The sequence below is a fragment of the Nycticebus coucang genome, chromosome 3 (assembly GCF_027406575.1).
Source record: "Nycticebus coucang isolate mNycCou1 chromosome 3, mNycCou1.pri, whole genome shotgun sequence".
In the NCBI taxonomy this organism is placed as follows: Eukaryota; Metazoa; Chordata; class Mammalia; order Primates; family Lorisidae; genus Nycticebus; species Nycticebus coucang.
In genome coordinates this window covers 127,865,069-127,878,388 of record NC_069782.1, presented here as the reverse complement: position 1 = coordinate 127,878,388, position 13,320 = coordinate 127,865,069, and the positions used below count along the sequence as shown (strand labels likewise).

The following is a 13,320-nucleotide window of genomic DNA, read 5'->3' as shown; positions in this document are numbered from 1 at the left end:
TAGGAAAATAAATGCATTTTAATTTCAATTATTATCTTAGGACTAAAAATAAATAAATTTATTTCTTTAATGTGAAATCTGTACCTTTTATTGTTGCCAAGTTACTCAATTCTGGGTAGAATGTAAGATAAGTTGACATGGATTTAATTATCTTTTGAAATGAGATAATTTCTGTCCTTATTCTTGATACTTCTTAAAAAAAAATTCTTTCTTATGTGTGTGAAGAAGATTGAAATGGCAGCCTCCCTATATCCCACTTGGAAAATTCATAATGTACTAATCAAATGATGATGGTTTTACATGCACTTTAAAAGACTAGAATATCATATCAAAATTGCCAGTAGGGCACTTTGGTCACTTTGCATCATCTCTTCTTAGAGAACACCTAATGACCTCTTGTGGTACCCTAATATTTCATAGAACCCCATTTGTTCTGAACCCCCCTTGTTCAATGAATATACAAGAATAATGTGAACCCCATATGGAATTATTCATAATTTCAATCAGTATAACCTGGCTTATGTACCCTCAGTGAATCCCCAACAATAAAAAAAAAGAAAATTAATTATTCACCTAAAAGACTTTTCAAAACTGTATACCACCTAAAGTCATGTTATCCATCCTTGAGACATGCTTCTGAAAGGACAACAAAATCTGGATATGCTTAAAAGAGGAATAAGGGCAGGCCAAATAAGGAGAATAACTGAAGCCATGTGCAATGGGGCAGTGAGTTCTATAATAAATAAAATTGGCTGACACCAACAAAGAACTCATTGGCAAAAATAAAGAAGTATAAAGTTGGGGAAAAGATTATGGGTGAGTCGTAGAGGCCTTGAACTAAGGAAGAAAGGGGTATTTAAATTCTACTAAGATGTTTAGGAGTGAGAAAGAATGGATGGGAGTAATGGGAGGAAGATGAATTGGCAATAAAGGAAGAATCTAGAATAGACAGGCAAGTAGAGATGTTGTAAGAGCTCATGCAAGTGGAAATGATAGCCAGAAAAATAATTGTGGCAATGGAAATAAGGAATAGGTAAGAGATCCATGGTGCTAGAGTTGATGGGAAATGAGATCACCCTGACAATAAACATATTTATAGTAATGGTTATAGTATTTCCATTGTCAGAAATATTATAAATGTGGACTTGAGTGAAATTTTTTGGAAGTCCTGTTGGGCTGAGCTATTTTCCAAAACTTATCAGTGGGTCATCTTTTCTGGCCTGTACCCTGACACTATCCCTATCATGTTTTGCGGGAAGATAGACGCAGCAATGCCAGATCTTCTGACTTTTCAAGGAAAGTTAGAAATCCAGCTACTTTGTGAAATCTTCCCATTCTTAAACATCAGCAATTCAATTTTGTTATCAAATAAAACATACCATGGTCTAGACTTGGTTGCCAATTTGCAACCTCTGTCTGGAATTCTGTGTGCTGCTTTCTAAAATCACCTTGAGATATACCCTAGACCAAAAGGTAATGGTCCCTTTCAGAAGCTTGACTGTGTAATGCCTTATTAGTGGGAAGCTCATAGAAAGGCTTTTTGTAGTAGTTAATATTATCCTTTTGTTGGAATGTTGATTTGAAAGTTACAAGCCTTTCTCTGCTTCTTCCCAGCCAGGTCTCTAGACAAACTTTATAACTTTGCTGATTGCTCTGGACTCCACCTGATATTTGCTCTAAATGCACTGCGTCGTAATCCCAATAACTCCTGGAACAGTTCTAGTGCCCTGAGTCTGTTGAAGTACAGCGCCAGCAAAAAGTACAACATTTCTTGGGAACTGGGTAATGGTAAGTAAGGATGTTATTGTCTCCTCTGAACTGAATACACGTTATTTGTATCTATATCTCTAGTTATTTCATTCCAAATATGGAAGAAATGTCATAAAAAGTGGGGAAAAACATAGTAATTTATGAATAACAAACTCATATTACACCCAGTTTGCACAACCTGAGCTTCATTTTACAATGTGTGTACTGCGGAACATTGGTCCTACAAGATGATCCTTATAAAATAGTAAGTCAAAAGAGCTTTGGTTAAATATATTTAAGGACTGCCATGCAGTACAAGATGGCCATAAAATTCGTGTGCAATTTAAAATTGCATATGAATTGTATGGCCACCCATATATGAACCTCTTGAAGGTTCATGGTACACATTAGCATATAAAAAACTCTGGGAAGTGGAAAGAAATGTTTAAAAATCTTAGCATTTTTAGCCCAGCATTTCTTAAAACATTTAACCCTAATTAGTTTTAGGGGTATACAACTTATGCAGTCACATAGGGGTTCCGTGCTTAGAAGAGACCATGCTGGTTTGGTGCTCTGCCATCACTTTCTTGAAATTCTTCAGAATGTTTAACAAGGGAACCCGCACTTTAATTTTGCATAGGGCCTTGAAAATTACATAGCCAGTCCTGTTTAATCATTGAAGTGTGTATGTGTAGCATAAGTTATATTTGCTTCCATGAAGCAATATTCCACGGAATACAGTTTGTAGAAATAGTTCCTAAATCATACTATTTTCTCAATGATATATATTTAAATATGATATGTATGTTCTATAAACTTTATCACTTTAATGTTGACTCAATTAAAATGGGTTACAGTTAAACTTATGGATAGGATAAATCTGAAAAATTTTTAATTATCTAATTAAAAGACATCATTTAAGTTCTAAACCTTAGAACAAAATAATTGAGTCTAATAAACCAAGAAGTTTCTTAAATTACTGATAAAAATTGATCACAGTATTTTTGGCCATGACCTCTCATGTCTGTAGCTAACCCATATTTTTTGGAGCACTTTATGTGTCTATGAACATGCACACACATGCTTGCATATATATTTATTACATTCTAGAATTTGAAGTCCTCATAATAAAAGGGCAAGAGAGGAAGGTCTTAAGAATAAATGGCCTATTTTCCTATCAGTAGTCATTGGCTAGAATGTAACTCTTGGTTTCTTAGCTCTTACTCTGCTTTTCTCTCTTTCTAACCTGTAATGGGGAAAACTGGGGGAGACCTGTTGAGTTGCGCTGAAGATACTTTGGCTGTAGGAGGCAGAACTGGAGTAACCTGAGGTTTTTTCATATTCCATGATAAAAGCAGGAATGATGTTATCAACTTTGAACTAGGCAAAATTATAGTAGAGCCTCTCTGTAAGTTGACCACCCAAGGCACTATAACAAGCTAGTGAACATACAGAGGTGGTCACATGAAGAACTAGGCCTCCTGTACTGATATATACTTGTAGTGCATGTCCTATCTATGAAAATTAGGTCAACTTAAGGAGGTGGTTGCTGTAGAGAGGTGGTCTATGGAGGTTCTGTTATATTGCACAGTAGTAAAGTTCTTTCATGATCCCTTCCTCTCCTATCTTCTACTTCATGCTTTTTGACCTTCTTTGACATTTTATTCATGACCACCATACCTACCCTTTCTTTGCTTTAATATCAGACTCCAAACAGAGCAAACCATCTTCAAATAGGGCATCATAACTGTCATGAAGGGCCCATTAGGTATAATGTTTAAAATGGGTAGACACAAAGGAGTGGTAAGGCTTTTGCTGAAATAGAGAATACATGCTGTCCCAAAAGACTTTATTTGTTTCTTTTCCATCCCTAAATGTAATTGGTTATAAAAAAAAAAAAAAACCTCAAGTAGTTATAGATAAGTCCAAACCAATTAAAACTTATCTACAAGTGATTGATGGCAATAATTAGAAATGAAGAGTTTTGGGCATCTCTGAGGGTAGAGGCTTGTTAAACCAAATAAAGCTTCGATTGGTATAATTAGAGTAATTTGGTGGTAGGGATGGGTTAGAAGAAAAAGTATTACACCTTTCTGTATTCACTCATCTATGTTAGACAACTGAAAGCTTACTCTCCCATCTATCTCCTCTCTCAAACTATGCTGAACAGTTTGGAGATGGAGCTCCAAAGATTAAAAGAATGTTATTTGGCCACCTTAGCCCATCATCATCCTTTTAAGTGTCTCTTCAGGAGTTAATAAAACAAAGAATCATTTATGGGGAGGAGAAAAGATGCTGTTGTTGATAGAACAATAGGAGTTTAAGCAGGAATAGATAGGAAAATAATGAAATGCATAAATCTGAAAACTCTATAAAGTGGAAAATATCTGGTAATGTTTTTGTGAGCATTCTGGTTTTTAAATCTAGTCAGGAAGTCTAGTGTTAGGGTTTTTCTCTTCCCTTTTGTTTTTAAAAGTTCATTTCTGTTTTTTTTTTTTTATTAAATCATAGCTGTGTACATTAGTATGATCATGGGGCACCATACACTTGGTTCATAGACCGTTTGACACATTTTCGTCACACTAGTTAACATAGCCTTCCTGGCATTTTCTTAGTTATTTTGCTAAGACCTTTACATTCCACATAGATTCACATATACCCTTGTAAGATGCACCGCAGGTGTAATCCCATCAATCCCCTTCCCTCCACCTACCTCCCCCCTCCGTCCCCTCCCTTTCCCCCTTCCCCCTATTCTTAGGTTGTAACTGGGTTATAGCTTTCATGTGAAGGTCCTAAATTAGTTTCATAATAAGGATGAGTATATTGGGTACTTTTTCTTCCATTCTTGAGACACTTTACTAAGAAGAATATGTTCCAGCTCCATCCATGTAAACATGAAAGAGGTAAGGTCTCCATCTTTCTTTAAGGCTGCATAGTATTCCATGGTGTACATATACCACAATTTATTAATCCATTCGTGGATCAATGGGCATTTGGGCTTATTCCATGACTTAGCAATTATGAATAGGGCTGCAATAAACATTCTGGTATAAATATTTTTATTACGATTTGATTTTTGGTCTTCTGGGTATATGCCCAGTAATTTATCTAACAACTTACATTTTGGTATTTAAAGAATATTTATTTTGCTATTTCTTTAATTCATTTTGAAACTCCTAATAGTTTGTCTTGTGCTAGAATTAAGATACCTCTTAAGATATCCAATGTATAGTATTCTTCTCATAACTATTGTGTGATGTGCATTTAGCCCCTTACCCTACACCCCCCAAAAAAATTGTCTACTTGGTCATCCTCTTGGCCTAGATTTGTTTCTCTAATCTTATATCCATTTCTTCCTTGTAACCTTGTTTTTGAACAGAGGTAATAGTTTAATCATTATATCCATATTTAGGGAGGAGCATTAGAACTAGTCAGTTCCTTTAGCACTCATATATACTTATAGCCTGTTAACAAGTATTTTAACTCTAGAGCAAATGTAGCGTTAGAAAAACCGAAGTAGTTATTTCATTGCTTGTTTTTCCTAGAGTGGCTAAACTTCAATCGACTAACCTACTTTTTCCCCCATTCTCTTTTGAAATCAGTGAATTATAATGGGCTATAGACCACAAAAGCAAGATAATACCCAATATTAAGAAGCAAAGATTGAGAAAGTTTAGAATGCCAGAGTCTATGAAAGAATGATTTTCTTGATGTAAGATTTTTAAAAATTACATCCAGGGATAGGATGTAAATTTTTTTCTTAAATGTCAATAAATTGTCAACTCTGTAACTGATTAATATAATAATTGTGATTTTTTTTTTTTTTTTTTTGCGTTTCTTCCATTGGTGAATCTAAAGTCAAGACTAAGGGAATTTTGAAGATAGCAATTAGGTTCCCAGGAACTGAGTAACATAACTATCTACTGAGTAATTTGATAACATCAGTTTTCTGACCTTAGAAAGTTTACCCTTTTGGAGATGATGATTCTGATGATTCTGGCAGCCCAGCTGTATTTATTCATTCGGTCAATATTTATTAAGTTTTTAGTCTGTGTTTGTATGGATAAATGTATGGTTTATTTATGTAGATTTATGTACAATGTATAAATGTGCCTTTACACATTTTGATTGTGTATATTATAGTGATAGTCTTATAAAAACCAAACATAAGATTGAGCCACATTGCTAATTATTCATAAAGCTAGGTCATATCTCAGAGCTTTCAAGAACTATATTTTCGGGTGGCGCCTGTGGCTCAAAGGAGTAGGGCGCCAGCCCCATATACCGGAGGTGGCAGGTTCAAACCCAACCCCCGCCAAAAACTGCAAAAAAACAAAAAAGAACTATATTTTCAGAGTATAGAGTTTTGATGGTTAGGGAAGGAAAAAAGGAGAAAAGAGGAGGAGAAGGGAAAAATGAGAAGCCAAATAGTTTCTTTGCTTCTTTACTTCTCTCATTTCTCTCTCCATACCTGCTTCTCACCTGCTTCACTTTCATCTTCTTAGTTCTTTCCCCCCCACTCCCATTCATATACATACTTTCACAGTTTCTAGTCATTCTTGCATTTAATATATGCATATTGAGCACCCACAAAATATTATGCCAAGTGGAAGATGGGAGTTGGATCCTTGAATTCCTTCTCTGCCTGCTACCTATGGCTTGAGTTTATATGCAGGACAAAGAATTCCTAGTTTCCAAGAGTTTATTGTCTTAAAGGTAAATGTAGGACAAACTTAAAACACCTTGAAATATGGGCAGCACCTGGCAGCACCCACTAACTACCCCTTAGTGGGTAGAGCGCCGGTCCCAAATACTGAGGGTGGCGGGTTTGAACCCGGCCCCGGCCAAACTGCAACAAAAAAATAGCCGGGCATTTTGGCAGCCACCTGTAGTCCCAGCTACTCGGGAGGCTGAGGCAAGAGAATCGCTTAAGCCCAGGAGTTGGAGGTTGCTGTGAGCTGTGACGCTATAGTACTCTACCAAGGGCAATAAAATAAGACTCTGTCTCTAAAAAAAGAAAAAAAAACTATTAAAATACTAAATTCTCATAATACTAGAACTGGAGGGATCTCTTATACTTTGAAAGGAGTAAAGATTAAATCAGGAAGTTGTTAAATTAACAAATAATATAGAATAAAAATATGAATTAATGCATAATAGTGTTCATAAATTAGTAGTTCATACTCTTAAGCACTTAATTATCCTTTGATTATTAAGAGAAACTACTGATGCTTGAATTATATTGGTTCTTTGAGTTCATTATCATAGTGGAGAACCACATTACTTCACTAAAATTCTGTTAGTGTCATAGTTAGATAGTTAAGGAAAGCACTTATGGAAAAATTGCTATTTGTTTGGAGGTTGGATGAATCATTAGTATGACCAAGATCTTTGTTGTTCTGTTATCATTAATAAGAGCCACCATTACAGTGCAGTGGACACTTTAAGGAACATAAACAGTTGCCATCACGTTCTAGTCCTTAACAGTCCCCTTTGTTTGCTCAGAACAGGATACTATGAAAGAGATCATGTCTAACTAACATGATCAAATGAAACTTTTGCCTGCTATTTTTAAATATCTTAAAGCCTTCTAATAACTTGTAAAATCTATTGTCTTGATTTACCTCATTGATATACATTATCATATGACTCCTTCTCTAGTCATATGAGATTGAGAAAGGATAGAAAATCTGATTTGGTCATTTTTTGTACCAGTACTGATAGTTACAGGATGTAAGGCCAACTCCTTATCTCAAGTAAAAGACTGTAAGCCATGATTCTGACTATATGACATTCTGGAAAAGGCAAAAGCATATGCAGAGAGTGAACAGATTACCTATTGCCAGGATTTCTAAGGAGAGGGAGGGAACAATGAATAAATGGAGCACATGGGACTTTTAAGGTGATGAACTTCTTCTGTGTGATATTGTAATGGTGGATATATGACATTATACACCTTTCGAAATCCATACAATTGTACAACACAAACCTAAACCCCAATGTGAATTATGGACTTATAATAATGTATTATTATTATATACTTAATGTATTATTAAGTTATTAGTTTATTGATTGTAACAAATGCACCACACCAAGCCAAATTCTTTGTGTGTGTGAAGTGGGAGGACAAGTTTTGTGGGAACTCTCTGTACTATCTACTTAATTTTCTATAAACATTAAATTTCTCTAAAAGTAAAAATAAAGTCCCATTAAGTAAAGAATAAAGACTGAGCCATTCTGACCTACTTCTTAGAAATATGAGTACCATTTGTTGTGTTGTTTCACTCATATTTATGGACAACACAAGAAACAATTAAAAGAATATTACTGGTAAAACCATCTGAATAGACATATCTCCTAAGAAGATATACAAATATAAATTACCAATAAGCATATGAAAAGATGCTAAATATCATTGGTCATCATGGAAAAGCAAATCAAAACTACTACAATTAACTCTGGGAGGCCAAGCTGAGTGGATTGCCTGAGCTCAGCCTGAGCTAGAGCAAGACCCTGTCTCTAAAAAATAACCCGGGGGTGTGGTGGGCACCTATACTCCCAGCTACTCAGGAGGCTGAGGCAAAAGGATCACTTGAGCCCAAAAGTTTGAGGTTGTGGTGAGCTATGTCACCATGGCACTCTACAGAGGGCAACTAAGTAAGTCTCTATCTCAAAACAAACAAACAAACAAAAAACCTATTAAAATTAAATACCACTTCACACTTACATAAGATGGCCAAATTTAAAAAATACAAAAGAAAATAAGAAATGATGGTAAGGTAATGGAGAAATTCAAACACTCACACTTTGCTGATGGGAATGCCAAATGGTATAGCTACTTTGGAGAACAGTCTGGCAGTTTCACAAAAAGTTAAACATCAAGTTACTATTACCATGTAACCAAGCAATTGCATTCCTAAGTGTACATTCAAGAGAAAAGAAAATATCTCTCAATGTAAAAACCTGCACATGAATGTTCATGAAGTGGAAACAACCTAAATATCCATCAGATGGCGAATGGATAAATAAGATGTAGTGTATCCATACAATGAAATTTTTTTTGGCTACAAATTGGAATGAAGTACTGACACGTTCTACACCATGGGTGATCCTTGAAAAGATAATGCTAAATGAAAGAAGCCAGACACAAAAGACCACGTAGTGTATGAGTCCCCTTATTATCTTTTTATTTTAAAAGATGTAACAATGCATATTCCCTGCCACTGGCCACTGGTTGATGACAGAAATCTTAGAGTTACTTCCTCAGGAGGTTTGTATTTGTAATTATCAACAATATTGTCATCCTACATTTGCATAATATTTAGTTTATGTAGTATTTCCGAATGGACTCTTCTATTTGGACCTCAAAGTGCTAAATAAAGTGCCTGATAAAGTAAGTACCTGATTGTTAAAGGTGGAACTAACTGTTAAATCTATGTCAAGAACTTGGGAATTCTAACAAAAAGCAAGATACTTTTTTTTTTTTTGTTACTACCCTATGGTTTGTTTTTAAAATGGTATTAAGATTTCTTGGCTTTCTTCACTTCATTTAGCTTTCATTCAGCAAATATTTATTGACGCCTGAGGTGTGCCTAATACTAGGTTAGAGAAAAACAACAGTAAATAGCAGCTAAATATAGTTGCCTACACCCTTGTAGCAGAGATAGATACTAAATAGAATTGAAAACAGTTTATCATTATCTTTTTTCACACTATTTTGACCTTTAGTAATTCAAATTGAAATGTTCAACTTGCTTTCCCATAATATATTACTGCACACAGGTGGACAGTTATCAGAGCTTACTGCCCTTTTACATTATTTAGGACATTTTTGTATCTACCCTTCGTTTCTTCCCTGCCCTTTCCATACCATTTTACAATTCAATATTTCTTAGTAAGTTTAAAGACTTCTATAGCCACACTGCATTTTGGAATGTTTCCATCCCCCTTAGAAGATCCCTCATGCCAATTTGTAGTCAATCTCTGTTGCCATTTCCAGTCCCATGAAACACTAATCTGCTTTCTGGCTTCATAGATGTGTCTTTTATGACATTTCATGTAACTTGAATCATACAGTATATAGTCTTTTGCATCTGACTTCTTTTAGCACAGTGTTTTCAGGTTTATCCATGTTGTGGCATGTGTAAGTACTTTATTCCTTTTTATTGCTGAATAGTATTCCAATGTATGGATATACCATGTTTTGCTTTTCCACTCACCAGATAACAGACATTTGGTTGTTTCTACTTTTGGTTATGATAAATAATTCTGCTATAAACATTCATGCACAATCATTGTGTGGACATAAGTTTTCATTTCCCTTAGGAAGATACCTGGGAAGGAAGGGGAGTTGCTAGGAAACTGGCCGAACTATTTTCCAAAGTACTTTTCCAAAATGTTCACAGTTCCATTTGCCATTTTTATCAGCAGTATATGAGCTTCACTACAAAACTTTATGAAGAGGTGGCCAAACATGTAAAGAATATTTTGTGAGTATTTTGTAAAATTTTATAATGAATATTTTGTTCAAAAAAAAGGTACATGTAACTACAATTTCCCATTTTCCCTATGTATAGTGAATTTAGGGTGACATTTGGGATATCCTATACATCTTTACTAAAAGGTCAACCCAAAACTTTGGTTCTTTGAAGTGAGTTATTTATCTTATTATTGACTTTGAGAGTTCTTTACATATTCTGGATACAGGTTTATTTTAATGCAATGTGTGATTTACAAATAGTTTTTATCAGTTTATAACTTATCCTTTCATTTACTTAAAGGCATGTTTTAAAGTGTAAAAGCTTTAAATTTTGATAAAGTTTCAATTTATCATTTTTTATTTTATGCATCATGCTTTTGCTTTAAGCCTTTCCTTACTGGAAGATAACAAGGACTTTTCTCCCTTATTTTCTTTTAAAAGTTTACTGCTTTAGTCAAATATTTAGGAGTTCATCTTTGTGTGTGGTGTGAAGTCAAGCTCTAACCTAATCTTTTATGTGTGGATATAGTTTCTTAGCACTGTTTATTTAAAAGATTCTTTTTTCTCCATTGAATTATCTTGGTATCTTTGTGAAAAATAAATTTTAGACTCTTAATTCTCTTTCCCTGATCATATGTCTGTCTTATACTAGGACTACATTTCTTATTACAATAGCTTTGAAGTAAATGTTGAAATTGGGGAGTTTAAACCTCCAACTTTGTTTTTCCTTTTCAAAATTATTGTAGCTATCCTGGGTGTTTGCATTTCTATGTAAATTTTAGGATTACCTTGTTACTTTTTTCAATAAAGCCTGCTAGAATTTCAATAAAAATCACGCTGAATCTGTAGATCAATTTAAGAAGAATTGCCATCTTAACAATATTGAATAATCCTATACATGAGCATAAATTATTTCCCCATTTATTTCTCTTAGCAGTGTTTCGTAGTTTTCAGTGTGTTAAGTTTTGCACTTTTGTTACATTTATTCTAAGTACAGTATGTTGTTCTTTCTGATGAAGCGGGGAATGGAATTATTTTCTTAATTTTAATTTTGGATTGTGTATTGCTAGAATTTAGAAATAAAAATTGATTTTATAAATTAATCTTATGTTTTCCAACCATGCAAAATTTGTTCCTTAGGTCTTGTATTTCTTTTCCTCATGTATGTGTATTCCTTAGGATTTTTTGGACATAGGATCATGTTGTTTGAGAATGACAGTTTTACTTCTTCCTTTCAATTTGTATCCTTTTTATTTCTTGTCCTTGTCTGACTGTACCAACTCGAGCCTCGAATACAACTGTTGACTACCAGTGGCAAGAGCACACATCCTTGGTTCATTCTCAATCTTTAGAGAATGCAGTTAGTATTTCACTATAAAGTATAGTGTAGCTCTAGGTTTTTCTTTTTTCTTTTTTTTTCTCTAGGTTTTTCTTAGGTATCCTTTATCAGATCAAGGAGATTTCCTACTATTCATTGTTTATTGAAAGTATATATCAGGAATGGGTGTTGAGTTTTATCAAATGCTTTTGTGTTGTTTCATCTATTGAAATGATAAGGTGAAAAGTTTTAGTCTTTTATTCTATTAATATGGTATTTTACATTAGTTAGGTTTTGATATTAAATAAACATTGCATTCCTGACATACATTCTTTTTATGTTGTTAAACTCACTTTGTAAATATTTTGTTGGGGTGGTTGCATCTATATTTATGAGGGCTGTTCATTAGTACTTCTCTTATGATGTCTTTGTCTGGCTTCCATATCAGGGGAATATTGGCCTAATATAATGAGTTTGAAAAGTGTTTCCTCTTCCCCCATTTTCTGGAAGAGTCTATGAAAAATTGATATTTCTTGTTTTTTAAATATTTAATATAAGTCACCAATTAAACCATCTGGGTCTAAGCTTTCTTTGTAGAAAGATTAATTACTATGAATGTTGTTCTCTTGTTATTCGGATTTTTTATTTCTTTTTAGTCAGTTTTAGTAAAATTGGAAATTTTCATTTTATTTAAGTTGTCTAAGTCATTGGCATAAAGTCATTGGCATATTTGTGAGGTCCTTTAGTGGTGTTTCTTTTGGTAATGTTAGACTTCTCTCTCTCTCTTTGTTTTTCTTTTTCTGTTCAGTCTAATGAAAGATATGTCTATTTGTTGGTTTTTCTAAAGAACTAAATTTTGTTTTCATGATTTTTTTCCTATTTTTTAAATACTCTTTATTTCAACTTTAATTTTTGTTATTTCATTCCTCTTTTTTGGCTTGGGTTTAGTTTTCTCTTCTTTTTCTCTTTTTTTAAGGTAAAAGTGTAGGTTGTTGATTTGCAGTCTTTCTTTATTTCAAATATGGGAGTCTAAGGCTACATATTTCCCCCTAAGCATTTAGCTATATTCTGTATATGTTTATATATTCTATTTTTATTTCAATTGTATTCTAAATATTTTCTGATTTCTCTGTGATTTCTTCTTTGACTTGTGGTCTGTTGTTTCATTTACAAATATTTATAGATTTTCAAAATTTACTTCTTTTATTGAGGTTCTAGTTTAATTCTCTTATGTTCATGGCACATCCATTGTTCATCAGTCCTTTTAAATTTATAATATTTGTTTTATGGCCTATCTTATAGTCTGTACTGAAGGATGTACTAGGTACACTAGAAAGGAATGTGTATCCTGCTGTTGTTGGATGGAATGTTCTATAGATACCAATTAGATCAAGTTTGCTGAGAGGGTCACTCAAGTGTTCTATATCTTTGATGATTTTCTCTTCAGTTGTGTTATCTATTGAGAGTGTGGTATTGAAGTCTCCTATTGTTGGCTTTTTTGTTTCTCTCTTCAATTTTGTCAATTTTGCTTTATTTATCTTGATGTTGTTAGGTATGTTTATGTTTATAATTCTTACAGCTTCCTGATAAATTGAGAGCTTTCTTCTCATTATAAAATATCTTTTTATCATTATAAATAGTCCCATATTGTCTCTAGTAATGTTTTTGTTTTAAAGCCTATCTTATTTGATATCAATATAGTTATTGTAGTTCTCTATGACTACTGTTACATGGTTTATCTTTTTTTTTTTACCATTTTATTTTAGATCTATAT

At 33.6% G+C, this 13,320-nt stretch overlaps 1 protein-coding gene across 1 annotated transcript in view; it reads left to right on the top strand.

The window, feature by feature from the left end:
- Window positions 1-13,320, top strand: part of HPSE2 (heparanase 2 (inactive)) — an 841,015-nt gene that overhangs the window by 549,821 nt on the left and 277,874 nt on the right. Inside the window, exon 4 of the mRNA XM_053585648.1 lies at window positions 1,615-1,788. Within this exon, the coding sequence (XP_053441623.1) occupies window positions 1,615-1,788 (174 nt within the window). The remainder of the gene's footprint in view (window positions 1-1,614; window positions 1,789-13,320) is intronic.